Raw genomic sequence first — 24793 nt, 5'->3', positions numbered from 1 at the left:
TGCATTAACAGGAACCGTTGTTCTACCATGTGGTTTTGTGGTAAACCCAAACGCTCCCCACTTAGGGGCATCCCCAGACGGAAGAGTGATTGACCAATCCGAAGATTCTCCCTACGGCCTCTTAGAAATTAAGTGCCCAGACAAAAGCACATGTGCAGATTGTCCATATCTTATCCGACAGGCAGATGGTGATTTAGCGTTAAAAGTTGACCATGAATATCAATTCCAGATACTCGGACAGATGGGTGTTAGTGGAGCAAAGTGGTGTGACTTCTTTGTGATGTCTCACAATGACTTCCACTTGGAGCGACTACACTTCGATGTCAAAAAGTGGGAAGAAGTAAAATCTAAACTAGACTTTTATTTCCAGCATTTTTTGCCAGCACTATTTAGATAGTTTTATAGTCTGTTTAATAAAGTACTAAGTACATTTGTCATCCAATATATATATATAAATGAAATAACTACCACACAATGTATTTTCCACACTTTATTGTATACACATTTAATGAAAATGACCTGAGTTTTAATTCTAAACATCTTTGCAATAAATGTATTTCATCATTCATAAGTCCAGGTATTCCTCAGTTTACTTTTTTTTAAATTGTTACTTCAGGTTCAGAACAATGGCGACATGAATTCTAAGGCGGGCAATGTATTTTCCACAGTTTTATACTCATTTAAGGAAAATGATCGGACTGATCTAAATTTCTTTGCAATGTATTTCATAAGTCCAGGTAGTCCTCAATTTGATTGTTTCTTCAGGTTCAGAACAACGGTCCTTGAAGATTTGTAAGGCTGGCACAGACAGACCACAGTTGGTTGACAGACCCCATAACTGTCATGTGTAATGTTCTATCAAAAATGTGATATTCTTTTATTCTTCTTATGGCCCGTTCGACATGAATTCTAAGGCGAGCGATTTCCTGTGTCTGCCGCACCTCCTCCTCACTGAACTGTCCATTTGCACCCAGAAAGGGTGGAATAACTAAACTAACATTGATGTCAGACAAAAGGTCTCCAATAAGGAACCCTTTATCTGCCATTACTTGATCCCCTTCCTCGAGTAAAGAGAGAACGCCTGACTTCCTGGTAATTTCCTTATCCGATATTGATCCTGTATATAGGTCACTAACAAATGTAATTAAACCTGACGGACTTATACCAATTAGGGACTTTAAGGTTGTAGTTCCTTTATAATGGGAGTACATTTATGAATTCAGTACTTTTGAGCTTGGTTTTTGTACATGTATCTCTGTGCAATCTAAAATAACTCTGGTTTTTGGGAATGTACTTTTGAAGCATTGAGGCATAAGATCATTTACAGACTCTCTTGAAGGCCAAATAAGAAGCGATCCCAACATGAAGTAGAGGAAGTTTGTCCAGGTGATACATATTCTGCTGACGGTTGATTGTGATACGTTAAAGCGATTAGAGAGGTCCTGTTGTAGACAGCCCAGTCTCACACGGCAAAGATAAAGAAAGAATTGGTCAATTAAAGCTAGGCTTTGCACATTAAATCCCTGTCTAATGTGCTCACTGGCTTGCTTTGCCTTCTGTGCTTGACTCCATCTCACCATGTGCTCAGCTGTAGGTTGTAAAGCTGTAAACACAGCTTTGAGTGTACTATAGTCTCTGAATCCTGTGTAGAACTGGATTTGTTTGTCGTCACACTGAAAGCGTTTGAGGAGGAACTGGTTGCTACGAAGTGTCGATATTTCTTCTTCCTGGCGAGCGATGGTCTTGCAGGCTTCTTGAAGCTGCTCCTCCAAGGACAAGGGCCGCTGAGTATAGTCATGATCTGCGTATGGCACGCTTGTCTCTACTTCGCTGGAATGGCCAGGTTAAAAAATAAATGGTAAGATGCTTTACAAGAACAAACATGACTTCCTCCTCCACAAACAAAACAACTATCATAAATATTTACTGCCACGCATGTTTTTTTTCAGTAATTATTTGAATTAAATGCTTCTGTTCTGGAGGTATGCCTTTCTCAATTGCAAGCATTTCATCCAAATGATCTCAACTGAATCTTGTGTGACATTGCAACAAAATTATCATAGATAAGGCTCACCTTGATGTGCAGGCAATGTCCTCTTGGGGGTCTTGTCCCACTGAGTGACTGCAGATACGATCAAATATACCATTATTTAGGTGTAAGGAACAAATGAAAGTGATAGCAGCACATTAATGTACATTAGATTTAACCAATTAGCTCATATAGGCTTTGGGTGTTTTACCTTGACTCATCCAATTCTTCACCCAGTGCATCCTCTCCACCTGTGGTAGTGGCAACATGACTGAAAAACAAACTGTCGCATTAATTCAATTCAGTAATATTTAGTTAAATCGATGGTCACTGATCAATACTGACTGTTGGACGAAGGTTGTTAAACATTGCCAAAAATAAATACCTTGCTGTTCTAACAATCTTCCACCTGCCAGGCTTGATCGAGGACCACGTAAAAACAGTTGGCACAACCCCCTTCTTCAGTTTCCTGATGCCACATAGCGACTTTGTGAAGGACTCTTCGGGGAAGTGATCTGAACACACTCTCGTGTTATTTGAGATCTGTAAAAACAATGATCATAACTAGCATCAAAACAAATTAGTAATTGATAGCTACAAATCTAGCCAGCCCGACTTGCATTTGACTGGTGCCTTCGTGCCATGCCTGCTAGCTAGCGTTGATAACATTTGCTAGCTGGCTTGTCTGGTGTCAATAACGTTACCTAACAATATCTAATAATAGTTTGCTTTTATTGTGTTAAAGTATTGTGTTGACTAGTTTTGCTTGAGTAACATTATTATAAATCCCGAAAGTTGTTTATTTACACCAAACATTCACGAGCTAATTTGTACGTTAGCTCTGGGGTTGCTATTGCAGTAGCTAGCCTTTGTACATTATTGTCTTACCTTAAAATGCGGACCAATATCTCTCCTTATTTTAACAACCCATTCTCGACGAATTACGGAATTTACAGGGAAGCGGTGAAATGTTTTTAGTTTGCAAGATAGTTTTTTTTTGTTAGAATTGCACTCGGGGACGCAGCAGTAGGACATCACTCTGGTCTGGAGTCTGGTTTGTTGTCCCCTCAAGCCTCGTTTTCGTCCAGCTCGATATCAAAATGGCGACGCATGTGACTAAGGCGAATTGTGTGCTACACTGTATTGTAAGACAATGTCAATGGTCACACTCATAGGCCTACCTGCATTCATTGCCTTCACCCTGATATACAAAAGGCCAATTATACACCATTCTACCCCATAATACAACATCAGAAACCACGGTTGGCAAACTCGGTGCAGCCACATGTAGGTGGTTAAACAAACAATAACACACAATTAGCACCACAATGTGTGATTAAAAAGTCAGTTTATGTATAATGGCCAAGACTACAACTTAAGGCCACTTAGGGGCTGCTATACAGACTTAAAACTGTCTATGCCTATAACTACCTGACGCGCTTTCTTCTACCTTACGCCGCTCCGTAGCTGGCAGTTGAAATTGCAGACTCCTTGTTGTCCGTGTTTTGATGGCCCTTTATTGATCACAATGTTCTTCCATTGAACATGCAAGTACATGTGTCCATCAAGCTCCATCAACAAACATTTTTACATTCCCATGAGTGTTGCGGTGTGTGCAAATTGATGCGAAATATAAACCAATGAAAATGGCTCTTACATAAGGGATGCAAAACCTGTGCAATATCAAGCCAGTCAACTGCATTAAACTTGTAAGATGGCAGATTTATTGACAGTCTGAACTAACAAACATGAATGTGCATATTCCAGGAGGGATATCCTTAGCGGAGCTTATGAGAGAAGCCCTCTGGAAATTGTAATGAGGATGTGCAATTATAATAGGGAGGCTATATGGATTGATAACATTGGATAGTCAGTGACACACCAGCCAGGTTGTCACCAAATTGCCTACCGTGCTAAAAAAACATTTACATAACTTTGAAAAACATTTACGTAACCAAGCACGACTACACCATCTGATTTCACTTTGTGGCTCCCGTTTAATAAAGAGCAGCAATTCAATTGTAAAATCAGCTGGTATAGTGGTTGTTTGAATGAAAACCCACACCCTCTTGGCACTTGATTGCTGTACACAATTGACAAATGAGTAGAAACAACAGCTATATTTGTGGAATGGAGAATGGTTGTTATAGCAGGAAGTGAGAAGAAGCACACAGAAGTCCCAAACACTGTTGATGATGGGCAGCAGATCACCAGGAAGAATCTTCAACGCTCTGCTCACTGGAAAATAAAAGTAGTAAGTACATTTAGTCATTTAGCAGATGCTCTTACAGAAACAGCCAAGAAAATTAAACTCATCTTGCTACAGAACCATGTTAAATATTTGCCCATTACATGCTAAATAAGAGTCACCATAAACAACAACCCACTGGCAATCAGAACATAACATTAGAAGAGGAGGAGTAATCCAACAGGCCTACTCTGGTAATTAAGGAGGTCTTTAGTTGGTTAAATAGCCGAGCTAACTCATGACTTAAAGGTATTTTTGACATAATTTGACATTTGCTGTTAGACTTTTAGAAGTGCATGGCAACTATCAGTTAAGCATTTACGTTTGCAGTATACCGATAGACCTCGTATATTACTTTACATCCCAAACTGTATATAAAAACAACGTTAAACCGGTACAAACAAGTACTGTAAATGTTTTTGTCCAGTTATAATCAACAAGGGGCAAGCTGATCGCACGAGATGGCTGTCTCGTGAATTTGTGGCTAAACATTCGGACACAAGCCGTTATTTGTGGCAGTTAGAGGACACCAGCAAACTAGGTGGTCTAACGATACAGTACCAGCTTTTGAAAAGTAACGTTGAGTAAGTAGATAGAAGTTTATAATATTATTGTAACTAAAAATGACTTAATGTAAGTGTACATCTCATTATACAGTGCGTATACTAGCTGCTGTAGCTAGATGGCGCTAGCAATATAGCTACATCGAATACGATCCAGTGGTGTGCTCTGTTAAATTGTTAGACTAAGCTAACGCTATTTCTACTGGCCGGGCATGCCTCTTTATGGATAGACCTGTAGCTACCAACTTGTTATATGTATATATACATAGTAATTACCGATTGGTTTGTCCATTCTACAATTTTAAAAGCTATTGTAAAACCACGACTGGAAGAACTGCTATAAAATAAACCAGTAGCTATAGTGCTAGCTCGAGCTACTAATGTACTGTTAGCTCTAGCTTTGTCTACTGTAGCTCGGTCCTACTAACGGAACATTAGCCAGATATGCCATAGTTAGCGAGCTACGACACAAACGTAACAAATACACTGTGTTCCATCATTTTAATTAAATATGACTTGTTGCACATGTTATTTATATTATTATATTATCACGCTTACCTCGATGTTGAACAGTTCTCTTCAACGTCGCTGTCCGTTGCTCATTTGTAGCTCTACAGTCCTACAGTAGGATCTTTAGCCAGACAGGATATGGATGAGCATTGGCAACGGCAACTGTCAATTACTTGAAATGACCATTCAGAAGCAAGTTGTCGCTTGTGAATAGCTAGTTTTCAGAGTCAATCGGCCAATCAAAAATCATGCACTTTCCATTGTATTTTATTATTTCACCATATAATTTGAAACGGCATTTAATTAGTTGATTCTGATCTGAGAAATAATATCTGATCGTATTCATTTGTTAAAACAATAATAATCTTAATCATGTAAAAAATGTTCTTTCAGTTTGAGGTTTATGTGGAATACTGTAACAGAAAGGAGTCACACATCACGTCTTCAGCACAACAGGAAGGTGAGTCAAACACACAAACATACAATGTGTTACAATATTTATGGGTATAAGGAGTAAAAAGTGTTAACTTGTTTATTTTTTTTTGTATTAACTTTGTTGTTATTCAGATAAATGTCTGACACACACACATATACAGTGGAAAATAAATAAATAAAGATCAGTAGAGGGCTGGGGTTAAACCCCAGATGGACCCTAAAACATGTATTTCTGTCAGAATCTATTTTAGAGAGGAGATGAAAAGGAGGCAACCTCCATTAACAGACTCCGGAGTCAGGCGGAGGGCACACTTTGCATTAGAAAAACGACTCCATGACATTGCAGACGACTCTCATTTAACAGAACAGGCGGTAGAAAACAGGGCAGACCCATGTGACAACACCAATGACAGCGATGGCAACCATGATTGTGACTCTAGCGTTACTCCTCAAGTGGAGGATGACAATTCAGATGACCATCACACAGACATAGAATGGGGGGGAGAAGAAATGGTTTCAGAGTCTGATGATGACACTGATGAAGAGCATGTGAGCCTTTTGGACAGCTTAGCCAATTGGGCTGTACAGTTCAGTATTTCTTTGGTCGCGCTCACAGCCCTCCTTACCATGTTGAGGGTGTACCACCCAGAACTGCCAAAAGATGCTAGGACTGTCCTCAAAACAGAAATTAATTACAAAATACAAGAAAAATGTGGTGGGTTGTATCATTATACAGGTATCTTGGCAGCGCTTCGTAACACCTTATCTCAACATATACGCAATGTTGCTGATGGCTTTAAATTCTAGCTGCAGATTAATATTGATGGGTTACCACTGTTTAAAAGCACAAATATTCAGTTTTGGCCTATTTTAGGACTTCTGTTAAGTGTTCCAATGAAGGAACCTGTTGTCATAGGCATTTTTTGTGGCAGTAAAAAACCTTATCCAGCTGAAGAATTTTTGCGAGACTTCACATGTGAGTTACAACAGCTACAGAGAGGTTTTGATTTCAGTGGGAAAAAAGTGTTCCTTGAACTGGTTTCTGTTGTGTGTGATACACCTGCTAGGGCATTTGTAAAAAACACAAAGGCTCACAATGGATATCACGGATGTGATAAATGTTCCCAGCCAGGTGTTTACATTAACAGACGAATGACTTACCCTTTAAATAATTACATGTTACGGACTGACTCATCATTTTCAGAGAGAGCTGATGAGGATCATCACCATGAAGGACCTCATGGATTTTCTAATTTAGATGTTGGTATGGTAACTCGGTTTCCCCTTGATTACATGCACCTTGCATGTTTAGGTGTAATGCGACGATTGCTAAACATTTGGCTGAGGGGCCCTCTGATGTTTCGTTTGTCCTCTAGTCTTGTTGACAGGATTTCAGAAAGTCTAACTCAGATGCGTAGGTATATACCAGCAGAGTTTGCAAGGAAACCACGATCCCTTCGAGAATTAGATCTTTGGAAAGCTACAGAGTTCAGACAATTTCTCTTGTATACAGGCCCTGTTGTTCTGGAACCATATTTAGACAGTAATTTATATAACAACTTTATGTTATCTACAGGTATTTCCATCCTTGTCAGTCCACAGCTAGTCCATATGTACAGTACATATGCAAACACACTGCTCTCCACATTTGTTAGTCATTTTGGGGAGCTGTATGGCAGAGATGCCTTAGTGTATAATGTCCATTCCTTGGTCCACCTGTCTGCAGATACAGATGTGCATGGTTGTTTGGACACTATCTCTGCTTTTCCATTTGAAAATTACCTTCATAAACTGAAGAGGTGTGTTAGAAAGCCTGAATTTCCTCTTGCTCAGGTAGTACGAAGGTTATCAGAGGTTCAAAAGATCTGCAGCATTGGTTGTCGTGAGGGTCTAAGAAGGCAACATTATGTTGGACCTGTTCCTGATGGCCTTCAAGCTGAAGCACAGTACAGAGAGCTACATACTAAAGAATGGACAGTGAAAGTTTCCACAGGCGATAATGTTTTTGCTATAGGCAGAGATATCTGTGTTTTACATAACATCACTCAATCTGTGGAAGGAATTTATGTAGTATTCAAAGTGTTCTCAAAAATTGAAAGGTTCTTTAACTATCCTATGGGCTCAGATTTTCTTAGAACATGTATTGTGTCTCAACCAATAGGACCTTTTAAGGTAGCTAAAGTGTCAGACATTTCCTTTAAGTGTGTCCTCTTATCTTTATAAGGTAAGTTTGTTGTCATGCCTTTTTTACACATGCATAGTGACAGGGCATAGTTGGAGTGGTGGGTATAAGGAGGGAGGGTGGGGAGTTTGAGTAGTGGGAGACCAATGACTAATAATAAGACAAATGACTGCCAGACTAACAGAAAAACAGCACATTTACTCCAAATGAAAAAGGGCCCAGAAAGGGTTCTGGATACTTGTGAATTTTAATGATGTAAGTATCTTTAACGAAAATGGTTGGTAAGACATACAGAAACTAACTACAATAAGTGCACTCAGAACGTGTTGAAAGTCAGACTATAACAACAATACAAACGACCACAAAGAAAGACAATTAATGAATGGAAAACATTTTGGGTTATTGTTTCCAAAGAAATTATGAAATAATGCTCATTTTAATCCGTAGTATTTTCTTTTTCAGATGTATATAGTTGTGGAATTTACTGAAACAAAAACAGTAAACATTATATCAGACTCGTGGTTTGAAGATGGTGTGACTTGGTGGCCAAACTACAAAAGTGATGAATGCATCAATAGAGCTGTCCAAAAACGGGAGGATCCAGGACCAGACTGGAAACAGTATGATGTTCGAGTCCTCTTTAGAGCTGGTACGGAACCATTTAGAAAGTTAACTTAATAAGGCATTGAAATTATTAAATCATTAAATATTTGAAAGTTTATATTTAATTATTTACTAATAATTCAGATTTTCAAAACTGACTACATGAAGGCAAAAGAAAAGCTGAGGGTTTCACTGATCTGTAACACGTCAGAGTTACAAACTGATGACGAGGAACAAGTAATTATGAAGAAAAGAAAAAGTAAGCCAAGGTAAGAGAAAATCTGAGGGATCTGTAACACTTAAGAGTTACAAACAGATGATGTTTTTAATAAGGATAAGTAATTAGCCAATGTTGTTCAATTCTAAACTAGTTTTTATGTTGCACATACCAGATTGTTAGCTGTTTTGCTTTGCTTGTTAGGATCATTTTTGGTGATACAGACTCTGACAGTGAGGCAGATGAGAGGAACAAGAGAAGACGCACCTCCACTCCATTGCCTCCTATTCCTCCACCCACTCTCAATGTAGTTTGCCAGACCACTACTAGACCTCTGCCAGGCCAGAGGCATACTACAGCTCCTGCACCACTTGTCCCTAGCCCTCCACCTTACATGCTTCCAAGTCCTCCACACCACTTCTCTGCTGGACATCGTCCAGATTTGAGGAGGCAATCTGACCGTGCTTGTGACACAGGTAGGCCTACTTCAAAAAAACAATTTCATATCACAGGTCTTATCAAATGTCTTTGTTCTTAATGTGCTCAATTTACCTACCTGTCCTCAGCTCCAATGTCACTGGTTGACACCCCTACGCGTCTGCCCTCAAGTCCTGTGTGGCGGATCTCTGCCACCCCTCTGTCAGAAAATGGCCAAGACCACCTTTTCGTTCCTAGCTTTAGACTGGGGAAGACCGGCACTGGACCTGTTCCTTGCTCTGGTACAATCATTTTAAAACAGACTGTGACCATATAAATGGTTAAATAAGTCAATATGAAAAAATATTTGTACTTACATTATGTGCTCTTTGAAACTATATGGGGTGTCAAACCCTGGTCCTCGAGGGCTGCTGTCCTGCATGTTTTAGATGTTTCCCTGCTCCAACACACCTGATTCAATTAAATGGGTTGTTATAACGACCATTCATTCGAATCAGTTGAGCTGGATCAGGGAAACATCTAAAACATGCAGGACAGCGGCCCTCGAGGACCAGGGTTTGACACCCCTAATATATATCATACTTCATATGATAGATAAATAAATGATGAAGAGAGGAATAGCATGTAACAGCTAAAAGTAACACTTTTAATTGTTTCTTAACTCTTTCTGTAGCGGCTCAGCTGCACATCCTGACCCTGCTGGAACACATCAAGCAGCAACAAATGCAACTTGCTGCTGCTGTCAACAGTCTTGCTGCAAGAGTGGGTACAGAAACTCCAGTGGCTGAGATGCCGGACAATATGAGTTTCCCACTGGCCACCATGTCTGAAGTGGAGGAGTTGGAGGAGTGGCTGAAAGACTCAAGGAATTCTCATGCTAAGCAAAACATGGTATAAAGCCAACAACTTCATTGTCTTTTTACATCATCACCTTAAAGGCGACATCCATCACTGCTGTTTAGTCTACTGGGTGTTAATATTGTTTAGCTGGTGAACCATAACCCGTCAGGTACGAAGGCCAATTTACACTGCTCAAAAATTCAGGAAGGATAAATTAGAGCAATTGTCTGTGGCCACCACCTGCAAAACCGTTACCTTTTTAGGGATCGCCTTGCTGTTGCCAGTGTATATTCTCAAATTCATCAGTCAAGAAGAATGTGTCATGGTTACTCCTCTCATACCTGATGTATTGTCTACATTTTTGAAGCCACTTTAATATGGTGTCATCATCTCTTAATTTCTTTGCATTATCTGCTCTGACATCTAGGCCCTCTCTGAAACAGCAGGAGGGCCCGGCGCTGAGCCCCAGGCTCTGCTGTTCGCCTTCAGGCTGATTGATGAACTACAGAGAAAGATCGGTCGTTTCTACGTTCAGCCGTCTCCAGACCAGACCACGTCGGAGGGGGAGGCGAGCCCTGGCCAAACCCAAGGTCAGAGGTCAAAGGTCATTGAGTTTGATCGACGAGAACGTCGTTTTCGACAGTTGTCCGATCGTCAGACGCACGACTATTGACACGGGGACGACGACGACCTTCCGGACGAGTCCGTTGACGGAGGCAGCGAGACCATAAGCCGGGTGGTTGACTCGCTCCTGGGCAGCGTGAAGTCGGACCATCGTCTGCTAGCGCCCTCAGATCCCCGGCCCGACCAAGCCAGGCTTCGGGACTTGTCCAGAAACCTGCTGGACCAGTTAAACACCCTCCTGACCGCACACAACAAGCTGCTGCAGCTGCAAACCCAGGCTGGGGAGAGGAGGAGCTTGTCAGACACGGTGCTGATTAAGCGCCACGGTAACCGCGGCGACCCTCAGCCAGTGACAGCCGTCCCCTCTGAGTTGGTGTACGTCTTCGCTGAGCGGTCAGTGAGACGCCTGCTCCTCCCCTTCCCGCAGGAGCCCGTCTGCAGCTTCACACCCTCCAGCTGCTCCTCCTCCCAGGATTCCTCGGAGATCTTCCAGCAGGCCGTGAGTCTCCTCTCCACGGTCATGGTGGACCAGGTGATTGAAAACCTGTCTGGGAGCTCCCAGTCCTCCACCAAAGGTCTGGGAGTCCAGGAGTCTGAGTCCTCCACAGTGGGACAGGACCAGGTAGAGAGTGCTCTCCTTCAGGTGGACAACAAGAAGAAGAAGAAGAAGATTTTCAACTTTTCAATTTTCAAAAAGCTGCATTTCAGTTTCAAGGTAAAAACAGAATGTAGTTCATTAACATCCAAAATAATGTTTCATGTTTCACTTAAAATATAAGTCAGTGGCTTTGTTGATGTTTGTAGTCTTCCTGCATTCACTTTGTTTGTTTATTTGTCGGTTGTATTGTTTTTAAACCGTCTGTAAATGAATTAGAGCGTGTTTAGTACTTCTGATGTGTAGAAAACCAATTTTTTTGCTAACTGGTTTTAATTCTGTAAAATGTGAAATCCAAGTAGAAGCCCAAGGCAGCCCTACCTGACACACAGACGTCTCCACACCATGACTTCATCTGTAAGTACAGACTGTACAAGGTCTAAGATGGGACCAGTGTTGTTACACAGGCTTTGCATAGACATTCACACTCACACACACACACATACACACACACACACATACACACACATTCACACACACACACACACACACGCGACCAGAAGCTCATAGAATCTCTACCTCCTGTCCCCACAGCACCCAACACCGGTGTGTCCCAGACCCAGACAGGGCCTGTCTCTGGCTCCCAGCTCCATGACAAACCAGCCAAGTGCTCTGTGTTTGCCAAGGCCTTGTCCTCCCTCCCTATGTAACTTGCCGCCCTCTGCTGGTGGTGGTGCGGGACGGTAAATTAATGCCTGCCTAGTTCGCCTATAGCAATGGCTGGCCCTGGTGAGATGGATAATGGTACAATTTGGCGTCTTTGTAGGAGATTATAAGAAACGTGTGTTTGTGTGTGTGTAGTTCAAGTTATTTTATTGTCAGGTACTCAGAACAACAAAAGACTGGGCACGGAAATTCTTGGGACAAGACAACGCAAGGCAACCTGGCAGAGCATGACATTCCTGAGGCATCGTGTGTGGTAGGTGTCTTGTAAGGCTGGGAGCTTCCTGCCAATGATCAACTCAGCAGACCTGACCACACTATACTAACTTATATACTTATTAATACTAGTATACTAATAATCAGTGTTCCCATGGTGTTTTTCTTAGGTCCAGATCTTGCTGTTGCTGCTGAATGAGAAGCTGCTGAATGTGAGAAGTCTGACCCCCCTCTCCAACCCCCTCCTCTCCCCTCCCTTCCCTTCCCCTCTCTTTTACTCTCCTTCCCTCCTCCCCTCCTTTTCCCTCCCCTCTCTTCTACTCCTGCCCCTCTACTTTCCTCTCCTCCTCTTCTCCCCTCCTCTCCTTTCCCCTCCCCTCTTTCCTCTCTTCTACTCTTCTCTTCCCCTCCCCCCTCTTCCCCTCCTCTCCTCACCTCCCTTCCCCTCCTCCCCTCTCCTTTCCCCTCCTGTCCTTTTCCCTCCCCTCCCTTCTCCTTACCTCCACTCCCATCTCCTGTCTCTCTTCCCCTCCCCTCTCTCCTTTCTGCTACTCTCCCCCCCTCCTCCCCTCCCTTCTCCTCACATCCCCTCCCTTCTACCTTCTCTACTGTCCTCCCCTCTCTCCTCTCTTCTCCCGTCCCCTACTCTCTCCTTTCCCCTCCCCTCCTTTCTCCTCACCTCCCCTTCCACACTCTCCCCTGTCCTCCCTCTCCCCTGTCCTCCCTCTCCCCTGTCCTCCCTTCCCCTCTCTCCTCTCTTCTATACTCCTCTCCCTTCCTCCCCTCCCCTCTCTACTCTCTTCTACTCTCCTCCCCTCTCTCCTCTCCCCTCCTTTCCTCCCCTCCTCTCTTCCCCTCCCATTCTTTCCCCTCCCCTCCCTTCTCCTCACCTCCCCTTCCTTCCCCTCCCCTCTCTTCTACTCTCCCTTCTCCCATCCCCTTCCTTCTCCTCTCCCCTCCTTCTCTCCTCCCCTCCCTCCTCTCTCGGTATCCTGAGTGTGCTTCCTGCCTACCAGCCTCCTAGCCCTACCTCCTGCTCTGCATTCAGCGCTGGTCCTAGCCTCCTGCTCTGCATCCAGCGCTGGTCCTAGCCTCCTACCACTAACCCCTGCACAGAATCCAGGAGGTAAACTAATAAAACAGAGTTAATATATAATGACACTAACACTTAGCTGGGACCACATTCCCATAATTGTCTTGTTTTTTAATTATATTTAGCCCAATGTTAAACAATTCACCATAATAATACTCCATCCACTAACCCCTGCACAGAATCCAGGAGGTAAACAAATAAAACAGAGTTAATATATAATGACACTAACACTTAGTGCTAGTGCAGCTGGTGATGACAGTTCATGAATTGTACTGTAATGTATTATAAATTCTCTACTGCCTAGTATGCTTTGACCTGGTGCCTGTAGCCTTGGGGAGGGAGCTGCTCTGAGGTCTTGGGGTGGTGCAAGGACTAGGGTCTATGGTTGGTGTTATTAGTGATGTGTCGTTCGCAAACGATCCGGCTCTAAGAGCCGGCTTTTGAAAGTGGACGTCGGGAGCTGGATCGCATATCTGAAGAGCCGACTGTATTTTTTATTGATTAATAAAGCCTATAAAAACTAAATGATTATGAAATAATGATTTTGAATTGTATTTAAAACAATTGACAAATTCAAAGAACAACTAAAAAATCCTTGTAGGCTTAAGGGCGTTCCTGTCTGTTAAGGTTCCTGTCAATCCTGCATGAGGGAGGGCCGAGCCAACTCACACACAGTCAGACGAGTAGTCAAAACTTGGAGGAGAGCCATGACAAATCAATGCATTTTTTAAGATATGTGGTGTGGTTAAGGTCGAGTATGATTTCATTTCATAATTTAATTCAAATTGTTTTCACACCTATCATAGTCAAATTCACAGTTAACCTGTTCTGGAGACTGTTAAATGTGCCTAAAAACGCCTAAACAGCATGCCCAAAGTAAATTGAAAGCTGTTCTTGAACCATTTGGAGTACATGCATGTAAATGGACTCTTTTGAAAGCTGACACTCTGAAGTTATGTTCCTTGTTGTCAGGACCCCTGTCAGTCCTACTGGTGTTGAGTAATAGAAGCTTGAACACAAGGAAAGTGAAAGTTTCTATTTCCGCCTGGATTTTGTTTTGAAAACAGAGGCCTGAAGAGGCCTAGAGGTGGTAGGTATTAGCTGGAAGACAGAATTGGACCACAGGTTGAAGCCTTACCCAATTCAGATCAAAAGTCAAACATGATACCACAATATATTCATATTTGACACGTTTTTATAAGAGTACATCCAGGCGTTTTCTAAAAGGGCCTTTTGGAGACTCCAGAATGACCCTTCTAACCAAGGTCAAATTCTTAGGATAAAAAGGTATAATTGTTATCTCTAATGAAAGGTGGTCCTTAGAACTATCATATATAACAGCTAAATCCCTCATTAGTATTACTGAAACACGAAAACTGAAGCATGAACACATTGGAGTGATTTATCTGAATTCCAGGATTGGCACACAAAGAACACTGACATATTGCTGTAGCGTGGTTTGCACGGTTAAGATTAGCAATACTCAATTTATAATAAAGTATACAGTTCTTGGGGGCGCCACCTCTGATTTATTTAAGGGACAGAGGAAACCTTATTGAATAATAGCACTCGTAATAATCAGTCTAATCTTAAGTAGCGAATTCCATGAAAGTAGAGCAGATCAGATAACGTGAGGGATAACGCGAGTATTATAAACAATGATTTATTTAAGAAAATGTAATTATGATGAACAAATACCAAAGACGTTATAGGCTAGTTGAGAGTGAGTTGAGTTAAACAGTATACAGTAGGTCCTAAACTATGATGAGAGCGGAATACTAGATGGTGGGTTGAGAGCGCGTGGGGAGGGGAAGAGAGAGAGATAGGCTTCAGGAGAACAATGGAGGGAGTCTATGTTAACTAATCCTAACGAAAGTTAGGTTGAATCATTTGCAAACTAAAAATCAAACGTAACAAATTAAATCACAATATGCCAATGTTCACAAGTAAGAAATGTAGCAATATCGTAGTTACTGTTGTCAGTTTGAAGAAGAAGAATCAAAGTTCCGTTCGTCGTTGTCAAACGGTCAGAGCAAAGGAATCTTTCGTTAAAGTTCCTGGTGGTCCAGTGAGTTGCTGATTGAGAAGGATAGGTCAGATGTGTCGCGAACATATCCGGTGAATCCTTGCGAAAAAGCAAGGTTTGCTTGTGCGTCAGGGTTTTATAATCCTTGCTAAAGGGGGGGTATCCTTTTGGAGGTGAACTCTTTGATTGGTCAGTTACTCCCCCCTGGGCGTCCATCCTGAGATTGACGTATGGGTGTGAAGTAGTTGATAACTTTTCAGAGTTCAGCTATTTCAAATGTCCATGTATTTCTAATACTTCAAAATATAACAATACAACATTAATAAATGGTTTAGTTTGTAGATTAAAATCATTTTGATATCAAGATTAACTGATTTATCATAACAGGAAAGGAAGTTACATTAAAACATCAAATTATATCAACACAGCATAAAAGGGGAAGCATACATTATAACACATCAACTACTGTCATTGAAATAGTGTCCATAAGCCATGTAGTCCTTGAGCATATGTTTGTAAATCCAGAAAAGTTAGTCTTTCCTTAAACTCCTTTGTCTGCATACTGTAAGGCCATGTTGGTCTACCTTCTGACCCCATGCTGGGCCAGAAGCTTTGAAGGTCCTGCTCTGGAGATAAGGACAAAGGGGGGAAACCCCCTTTCTCCTTGTCGGGGGTAGGGGAAAGGTGTGAGGGTACGTGGTTTGTCTGTTGGCTCCGCTACATTGCGCAATCGACTTTTATTTTGAAGGCTCCACAAAACCTGGCATATGGGGTATCGCCATTTACAGCTAGCGCTAAGCTACAAGGATAACTAGCTCTTTTCAGAATCAGTCCAAGCCAGTTAGAAAAAATCGTGTAGAGGGGGCGGGGGGGGGTGGGCGGGGGGGCGGGCTGGACGCACAGACCTGGTTGGCTTTAGAGGACTGTCACCGGGGCATGGAAGCTCCTATTGGCTAAACCAAGGTGTCTATCAAAAGGTCAGAGTGTAGCGGCCATTTTAAGACTATCCCCGTGTTTCTACTTGACCCAGATCTCATGCTATGAGCTAAAGTGCGTTGAGAGACAGAATTTTTTTTTTTTACGAAGTAACAATGAAGCAACAAGATCGTGGCTATGTGTGGATATAATTCTTTGTTTGGACAACTACTCGACATGGTTTGATACTTTGGACCCTTGGGAATGTAAGCAGATGAGGTTTTGATGAGTTGTGTGCATACCTGGACATTCCTAAGTAATCGAAGGTAAGTACAACTTTTTTCTCTGGCATTGTTGAATGAACGGTCACCGGACAAAGACGTTGACGCTACTTTCTGTTGCAAGTTGAGCTTGAATTGGTTTATTTCAATGGAAGCACAAGAATCGTAGCTTTCCAACGATGTACAACATGTGTACTAGTCGAAAAAAATTATTTATGATTTTTAATGCGTAATAACTGGGGGAGGAGGGGGCAGTGTTTCGGGCCCGCGGGCGGGCCCGCACGCAAAACAGGTTAAAACATTTTTAAAGAGCCGTTCGGGGCCAAAAGAGCCGGAATGCCCATCACTAGGTGTCATATGTTAGGCTGTTAGTTGGTTGTTTACCAGTACTGTTCGCGTGGTCCGACATGCCAATCACCCTGCTGTCTGCTAATCACCGGAATGCCGAGAATCAGGGGCGTTTTTTGACATGAAACTCTACTGGGGCACAGGCCCCTATTAATATCTTTTGTGCTGCGCACAATGCACTACTAGGCTATAGAAACTCCCATTGCTTAACCCACTGTACAACAGTTCAGGGGCGCAAGTGTGATATCAGCTTTGGCAGGGACATCAATAGTTATTGCGAGCGCACACGTTTTTTTCGCATTCATTTGAGCGGAAATACTGTTTTCATGAACTTAATGTAATAATGTTTTTATGCTTTAGTCAAAATAAGATGATAGGTAGGCCTATCATTTAGAAACTTCATTTAGTTGTGTAATGTTTTCTTAGCCTACTTCAATACTGACTTGTGTGCCGAGTTCGACACCTGGACTTCTGTGTGCATGCTGCAGTGGCTATTTTGCAATCTCAGAAGAGCGCGCTAACATGGAATTTTGCCTTCATCGTTTTTTGTTTTTACAAGCGTTGATTGGGATACTGCATAGATTTATTTCCGGGATTATCAAATTGAGATTTTACTGGGGCACAGCAGATTTATACTAGGGCATGTGCGCCAGTAAAAAGGGTCTAATGACGCCCCTGCCGAGAATGTTCGGATGCCGGGCATCCTGGTGGTTGGCGAAGGGGCATGGAGGAGGGTTGGGCAGGGGGAATGGAGCATTCGAAGTTAAGACCAGGTTTAGCGTCTGTTCTTTCTGTTTCATCTGGGTTTCACAAGAGACGGTCACTGTTGTTTGGTGGGCTACCTTTCTTTTATTTAACATGGGCTATGGCCAAACAGCTGTTTGGCTTACTGGTAGCCTGGGGAGTCAGATGGCAGAGCGGTGAGGGAGTCGGTGAGGGAGTCGGGCTAGTAATCAGAAGGTCGCCGGATCGATTCCCCACCGTGCCAAATGACGTTGTGTCCTTGGGCAAGGCACTTCACTCTACTTGCCTCACTTACTGTAAGTCGCTCTGGATAAGAGCGTCTGCTAAATGACTAAATGTAAATGTAGCCTGTGTACCGTGTGGTTAATCTTTATCTTATGCCTGGACGATTGTTCCTTTCTGACCTAGCTAGTCAGGTCATGGTCATCTCAATAGATTTCGAATGGCTAAAGGATACTGTTGTTGTTTCAAAAGTGTGCTATATAAATTAAAATGAAAAAAACAAAATTGAATCAACTACACCACAGTAGGCTGTTAGCTAATAGTGCTAAGTGCTTAATAAAACACATTTCTCTGAATCTTATGTAACCAAATTGCCATTATGCATCTTCTTCTATGGCTCTGCTTCCCAACAACTCAACTTTCATAACATTTTGTTCAGGAAGCCTCAACCCCAATACTAAACCTTAAAACGGCCCGCCTGGTGTACAATCTACCCAGACGCTCCTACGATACCCCGCTCCTCATCTCCCTCCACTCTATACCCATCACGGCCCGCATCAGATTCAAGACATTGGTACTGACCTTCCGAGCAGTGAACGGGACTGCACCCGACTACATCAAGTCTCCTGCAGCCTTACACCCCCACCCGCCACCTACGGTCTTCTTCAGACAACCGCCTGGTGGTCCCACCGCTCAAGACCGCCCGGTCCCAACACAAGCTCTTCTCCTGCCTGGCCCCCCAGTGGTGGAATCAACTCCCCACCTCCATCAGAGACACAGACTGTCTCGCGGCGAAATGTTCTATTTTAGTTAATCCTATTTATTTCATTTTTACTGTTGCTTCCTTTTGCTTAACTACATGCTCTTATGGTTTTTCCCTTTGGCACTTATTTTTTGGTTGTTCAAAATATGTGCTTCTTGTTTTGGCTGCCCGCAATGCTTGGGGCTTTCTTGTTGTTATCAGTGACCTATGCACTTTGTAAAGCTCTCTCTTGGAAGTCGCTTTGGATAAAAGCGTCTGCTAAATGAATAAATGTAAATGAAATGCAGACGGATATAATAAAGCCTTACAGATGGAGACACTTTCTGACTCCAACTCCATTTTACTACTTCACACTTACTACTAATCTAATGTATTTTGGTTCTAGCTACATGGAACATTTTGTATGTGTGTTTTACCTGCAGCTCTCAGTTCCTTCCTATCAGCTGGGACAAAGGGTGTCTGGGACTGGAGCCCTGAAAGAGAACCCTTCTAAAAGGTGTGTGTGGGGGAGAGAGAGACATCAGTTTACAGTCGTTTTCAGACCATGTTTTCCATACTACGTTTATGGTTATGGCGGGTAACTTACAGACAGGGTGGTGGTGATGGTGGGGGGCAGGGGGGGGGGAGATCTCCCTGTGCACCTGCAGATGGACAGCATGATGGGATCTTTCTTGCATTTCTTTTTATTCATTTCTTGCAGTGACATTTCAAATCAATGATTTGATTTGAGTTTATTCCTTTGTACAGGGACAGTGCACATTAATCAACGTTTAGTAAAATTGACGGTTTTAGCCAGCCGGCTAATTTTCAACCGCAGTCCCTGGGCAGGTTATTAAAAACAATTACAATACAGACAATCATTGAGCAGTGAGGACACTTAGGGCAACATAGGACAACCAAGACATAGCATACAGATAAAACAAAAAGCAAAAGGCAAAAATCTATTAAAGCAACAAAGTGTTACCACACCTCACAAGCAACAGACAACATGGAAGGTGACAATACACAGCTAGGGATTATGTTCACAAATCTGATTGAGACATGGGAAACTCTTACAGAGAAAGCGGATTTACTGAAGGTGCTTTTCCTTAACGGAACTATACAGTCACCTCTCATGGCAGACCTTGTGGATCTGCTGCCATATGTGAATCAAACTTCCTATACCTACCGATTTTTAAAAAACCCTCATAACAAAATAGAGAGGGCACAATTTCTTCAAATGTTTTGAGTGCACATGAAATACAGATGCAACTCAAGGTTTTGTGGTCCTCTCACCTCATTGAAGCGCGCCTGTTTCTCTTTATTATGCAGCAGCCTCACAGCAGCAATCTCCTTCTCCTCCGTCTCTTTCTTCTTCTCTTCTCCATTCGCTCCTCTGCAAGATGGATAAGCTCCACGTTCTTGGACTTTTTGCTGTTGCAAGAAGAGAATCCAACTTAGTTATCCTAATCAGAGTCACAAGAATGCGTTACACTGGTTTACATTTTATCTACTTTTAAGTCAATTGTTTATTGTCCACACCGTAAAAATCTACTGAAGAAATTGTTTAGCACCTCTGTTATATCCCATAAATAGGAGCAGCTGTTATTCAGGAGTGGGTAGTCTGAATAAGATAAGTTGTGTACAGTATATAATACAACATGTAAGGGTCATTTCTGCCAAATTCATCCAGTGGCACATGTGTATTACATTCACATTAATGGATGTGCTGTCTGCTATGTGTCAACTGGTGCAACAACTGTCTACCTGAGACTGTGTTGATGGGAGGCAGTCTGTCATCACTCAGGATGGGCCTGGTGACTTTGGCTCTTTACGGAGAAGTCTCAAGGTTAAGCCAAGCTTCCTCATTCTGCTTGCGCATCTTCTTCAGGTCAGATAGACAGACAAATCATACAAGTTTTTTTTTACAAGATTCAAAGGGAAAAATCACCAGACCAGCAGTGGTTGCTGTGGTAGTCACTGGACCAGTATTGGGGCTGTGGTAGTCACATGACCAGTAGTGGGGGCTGTGGTTGTCACCAGATCAGTAGTGGGGGCTGTGGTAGTCACTGGACCAGTAGTGGGGTCTGTGGTAGTCACCAGCCTGGTAGTGGGGGCTGTGGTAGACACCGTACCAGTAATAGGGGCTGGTTAGACCAGGCACAAAAGCAGCCAGGAGAGACACGGTGCACATATTTGAGGATACACAGCCCTTGAAGACACCATTGCTTGCTGTAAAAGAAGAACAAACATACAGACCATCTCTTCAGTGCACACACGGTTCAGTAGTACAGTTAGTACTCCAACACATGTTCATGATAATTTCATCGTTGAGACACTCACCTCGCCACCTCGCCACAGCACACGTATCCTCCAGTCTGACACAGTATGCCGGGGTGTTAAACACAGTGTCTGAGGGATTGCTGCAGGAATCACACTGTAGGCCATTTGGCACTGAATTTGGGACTGCAGAGAAACAAAGATACCATCAGATTGATTTAATGTCAGCTTCCCACCTGTAATCAGACTCCTCCCCACAAAAGATGAGCCTAATGTGGCTGGTGTCATCCGCAAACATCAGGTGGATGACTGACGACTGGAGCTGCAGCTGTTGGTGTACAGGGAGGGATGTCCATAGGTCTGGTGCTGATGAGCCGGGTGTCAGAGACCTAAGATGTTTACTTCTAGCCCTTGATTATCAATTTAACTAAAAAAAACATACCGTTTTTCTGAATGTTTCCTAAAAAGTTCTCCTCTTAAATCCTTATGATCTAGTTAGTAACAACAATGGCGAACTATTGAAATAACATGTTGTACAATAAAAGAAAGAAATATCTCAAAATAAAATAGGAGTAAACAAGTGCATTCTGTAAAACATACATCATACTGATGATTCTGTGTGCTGACAATCATATCACAGTCGATATGTTTCTGTTACGTTAACAAATCAGAGATTGTGTATGCATGTGTCCTTTTGTTTATTTAGTAGGTAAGTTTTACCAACAGGGTAACCCACATTGACATGAGGACTACACTAACTGCATCAGTAGAGGGGTTGTGTAATTCACAGGACGAATAGTGGTGGCATTTGTAGTCACAGGACGATTAGTGGTGGCTTTTGTAGTCACCGGACCAGTAGTGGGGGCTTTGGTAGTCACTGGACCAGTAGTGGGGGCTGTGGTAGTCACCGGACCAGCTGTGGGAGCTGTGGTAGTCATCTCACAAGTGCAGGAAATCTGATCACTTGTTAGACCAGTTAAAATAATGCCCAGAAGAGACAACAGTGCACATATTTGAAGATACACAGCCCTTGAAGGAAGACACCCTTGCTTGCTGTAAAAGAAGAAAGAACAAACATACTGACTTTCTCTTCGGTGCATACAGGGTTCTACAGTTCAACTTCAACACATGTTAATGATAATTTCATCATTGAGACACTCACCATTGGCCACAGCACATGTATCCTCCAGTCTGACACACAGTGCAGGGGTGTTACACACAGTGTCTGAGGAGCTACTGCAGGAATCACACTGGAGGAACTAGTGACTGCAGAGAAAAACAGAACACATCAAATCTACTAGACTGTCCTGTTTCAGTTATATTCATTATTGTCTCCTCATCTTTAGGAAAGTTGTTTTGCAGTTTTTACTACCCAGTCAATTTGTTTATGTACTTACTGTATTTCAGATTCCAAATTGTTCCTGTCCAACTCCCATTCTCCCACAGTATTTATTGTTCAGAGAAAAATACTTTTCATTTCAATAAATACATACATGATATATTTATACATATAAATCTTACAGATTTTTTTGCTGACAGGGTTGAGCTAAAAATATAACTTTATACATATAAACTATGAATTTTAAAAGTAGTTCTTACCAGGTTGAGACTGCTGGTTGCATCTGTCTGAGTCACAGCAGAGCTCAGATCCAGACTGCTGGAAGAAACCAGTGTTGAAGGAATAAGAAAACCGAACGTTCAAAGTTCAAGGATGAACAACGTTCAATCCAAGGATGGTCTGCAGCTCTTCATTACTGCACCTGTGTTTCCATCTGGCAAAAAGAAAATTCCAACACAGATCAAATCAGAGCATTTATTAAAATGTTCTCATTTTTGATACTAAACAAAATACTAAATCCAATGAATGCTAAATGAAACGTATATAAGTAAACCGTTTGGATGGTGGAAAACAGTGAAAGAAAAACAAGGCCTCAAACAGTGACAAATAAATAACTTTACCTAACCTGGTCGTCGTCATGCATACTGAGCCTGATATACAAGAAGTTAATCCTGGATTTGTGCATGGTGGATCACATGAAAAACACTGCAATGGTTCCACTGGAAAAACAGAATAAGACAAATAAACATTTAGAACAATTGTTAAAAAAAAACTGATTATAAAAAGTCTATAGAATATACAGTATAGTAAGGACTCAATCAAATCCATACTTAACACCTCCTTTCACCTGCATCCCACCATCATTCATGTACATTTTTGAGAGCCTCCTTGGTTGTGGGTCAGCTAAGTAGAGTATGTTGCGTTACCTGTGAGGAGAAGAGCCCAGGTAAAGCAGAGAGTCAGGATCAGCTTTACCTTGGATCTGCAGGTGATCATCTGAACATTAAATTTGGAGCAGCTCTTTAAAAAGTACACTATACTCACTATAGGAATGTGGACCAAGACAAAAGAATGTGAGATGACAAATAATGCTGCGATGTTGTCAACGTTCTCAATGTTCCTAAAAAATAATTGTCTGACTTTTTAAAATAGTTTTTCTTTTTTAACAAGATGCTTGATTGGAATATGATGTTCCTGAATGACCTTTTGATTGCTTTTATAACAAGCTTCCGACTGACCAGTGAAGGTGGTGGCCTGTTACCACATGAAAGAGACAAAACACTAACTGCTTTTAGTTATCACTAGTTTAAATTCATCACTAAAAAAGATACATTTCAGTTTGAATCTCTTGGTGTCTTGGCCTGAGTCAGGAAACTGTTTTACACTCCTAGACATCACACCCTACACAAACTCAAACATTCACTTTTTGATTCAAAGCTTTAGTGTTGTCTGGAACAAGGTTTTGTAAAGGTTAGTTCAACTTGGTCTGACAAATTGGTAGTTTCAAAACTGTAGCTATCAGAACACCTCAAGTACATCTGCTGCTGGCTTACAAACTTTACCCTACAGACCTTACCATAGCTCCTTACCCTGTCTGGCTGAACGATGGCGTCCAAGTCCCTCCTCTCCATTATGCTACTTTTCATATACTGAATGTGTTTGCGAGGAATAATGGATAGATAAGGGGAAGGTTCTGACTCTCACTATTCTTATAAATAATAGATCTTCAATATTTACATCCCCTTTACATTTGATCCATATAGAAGATGCTGTTCTAACAATGTTTGAGTGGTTAGTGCCAAGGAATGGTGTGCATGTGAACCAGAGAGCAAACATAACAAACCCTATGACCATGTTACATAACTATATTCATAGTACAGTGTACTAATACAAATAAATATAATACTGTGCTGTGTTTCGAACACAGTGCTACAGATCTATTTCTAGATGAAGCCAACACCTTTCAGTGCTTTCAGTACTAATGTCCAATTAACATGTCATTGTAAACTATTCAGAAACCATCCATCTCTAAGATGATTGTGTGCTCCTGTTACAGCTTCTGTGTGTTTGTGAGTGCATGTCTGTGTGTGAAGTGAACACATTCTACTGATTACTTTGCCTCTGTGGTTGCGTAGACAGACATTAATTTACTGCAAAACAAAGTGTGAAATCTTTTTACTTTATAACTAAGAGAACAGAAACTAGGCTGAGTGTGCATGTGTTTGTGTGTGCTTTTAAGGTGCAGGTTTTGCTTGAAAGTTGGAAGGGACCCATGGGTGGTGTGGAATGTGAGAAGGAGGTAAACCACAGGTTATACTACATGAGGAATATTTTCTGAATAAATAAAAAAAACTAATAATGCCAAACTAGTAATGCCAAACTAGTAATGCCAAAGAGTTTGCGGTGGACTTCCGGAGAAAAGACAGAGAACACAGACCCATCACCATCAATGGCACACCGGTGGAGAGAGCCAACAGCTCCAAGTCCCTTGCTGTCCACATCACTGAGAAGGTCACATGGTCTGTCCACATCACTGTCAAGATGTAAATTATGTTCCTTGTACTTATATGTTATGCCAGG

At 42.0% G+C, this 24793-nt stretch overlaps 1 protein-coding gene and 2 long non-coding RNA genes across 3 annotated transcripts; all 3 read right to left on the bottom strand.

The window, feature by feature from the left end:
- Window positions 1–515: 515 nt before the first annotated feature.
- On the bottom strand, window positions 516–3112 carry LOC124474252. Its single transcript, XM_047030229.1, has 5 exons — window positions 2918–3112; window positions 2415–2572; window positions 2241–2300; window positions 2075–2122; window positions 516–1830 (listed from the first exon to the last, which is right to left on the bottom strand). The coding sequence occupies exons 1-5, from the start codon at window positions 3062–3064 to the stop codon at window positions 1212–1214; spliced, it is 1032 nt and encodes a 343-aa protein (XP_046886185.1). The 5' UTR covers window positions 3065–3112; the 3' UTR covers window positions 516–1211.
- A 414-nt stretch (window positions 3113–3526) lies between these two features.
- Window positions 3527–5739, bottom strand: LOC124474280. The gene is made up of 2 exons (XR_006956799.1): window positions 5399–5739; window positions 3527–4267 (listed from the first exon to the last, which is right to left on the bottom strand). It is a non-coding gene; the product is annotated as an uncharacterized LOC124474280 (long non-coding RNA).
- A 16870-nt stretch (window positions 5740–22609) lies between these two features.
- LOC124474281 lies at window positions 22610–23154 on the bottom strand. Its single transcript, XR_006956800.1, has 3 exons — window positions 23044–23154; window positions 22834–22932; window positions 22610–22646 (listed from the first exon to the last, which is right to left on the bottom strand). It is a non-coding gene; the product is annotated as an uncharacterized LOC124474281 (long non-coding RNA).
- Between the last annotated feature and the right edge of the window lie 1639 nt (window positions 23155–24793).

This window comes from Hypomesus transpacificus, chromosome 11 (assembly GCF_021917145.1).
Source record: "Hypomesus transpacificus isolate Combined female chromosome 11, fHypTra1, whole genome shotgun sequence".
Lineage (NCBI taxonomy): Eukaryota > Metazoa > Chordata > Actinopteri > Osmeriformes > Osmeridae > Hypomesus > Hypomesus transpacificus.
The sequence above is the reverse complement of the archived record's forward strand: the minus strand, read 5'-3'. Positions and strand labels throughout refer to the sequence as shown.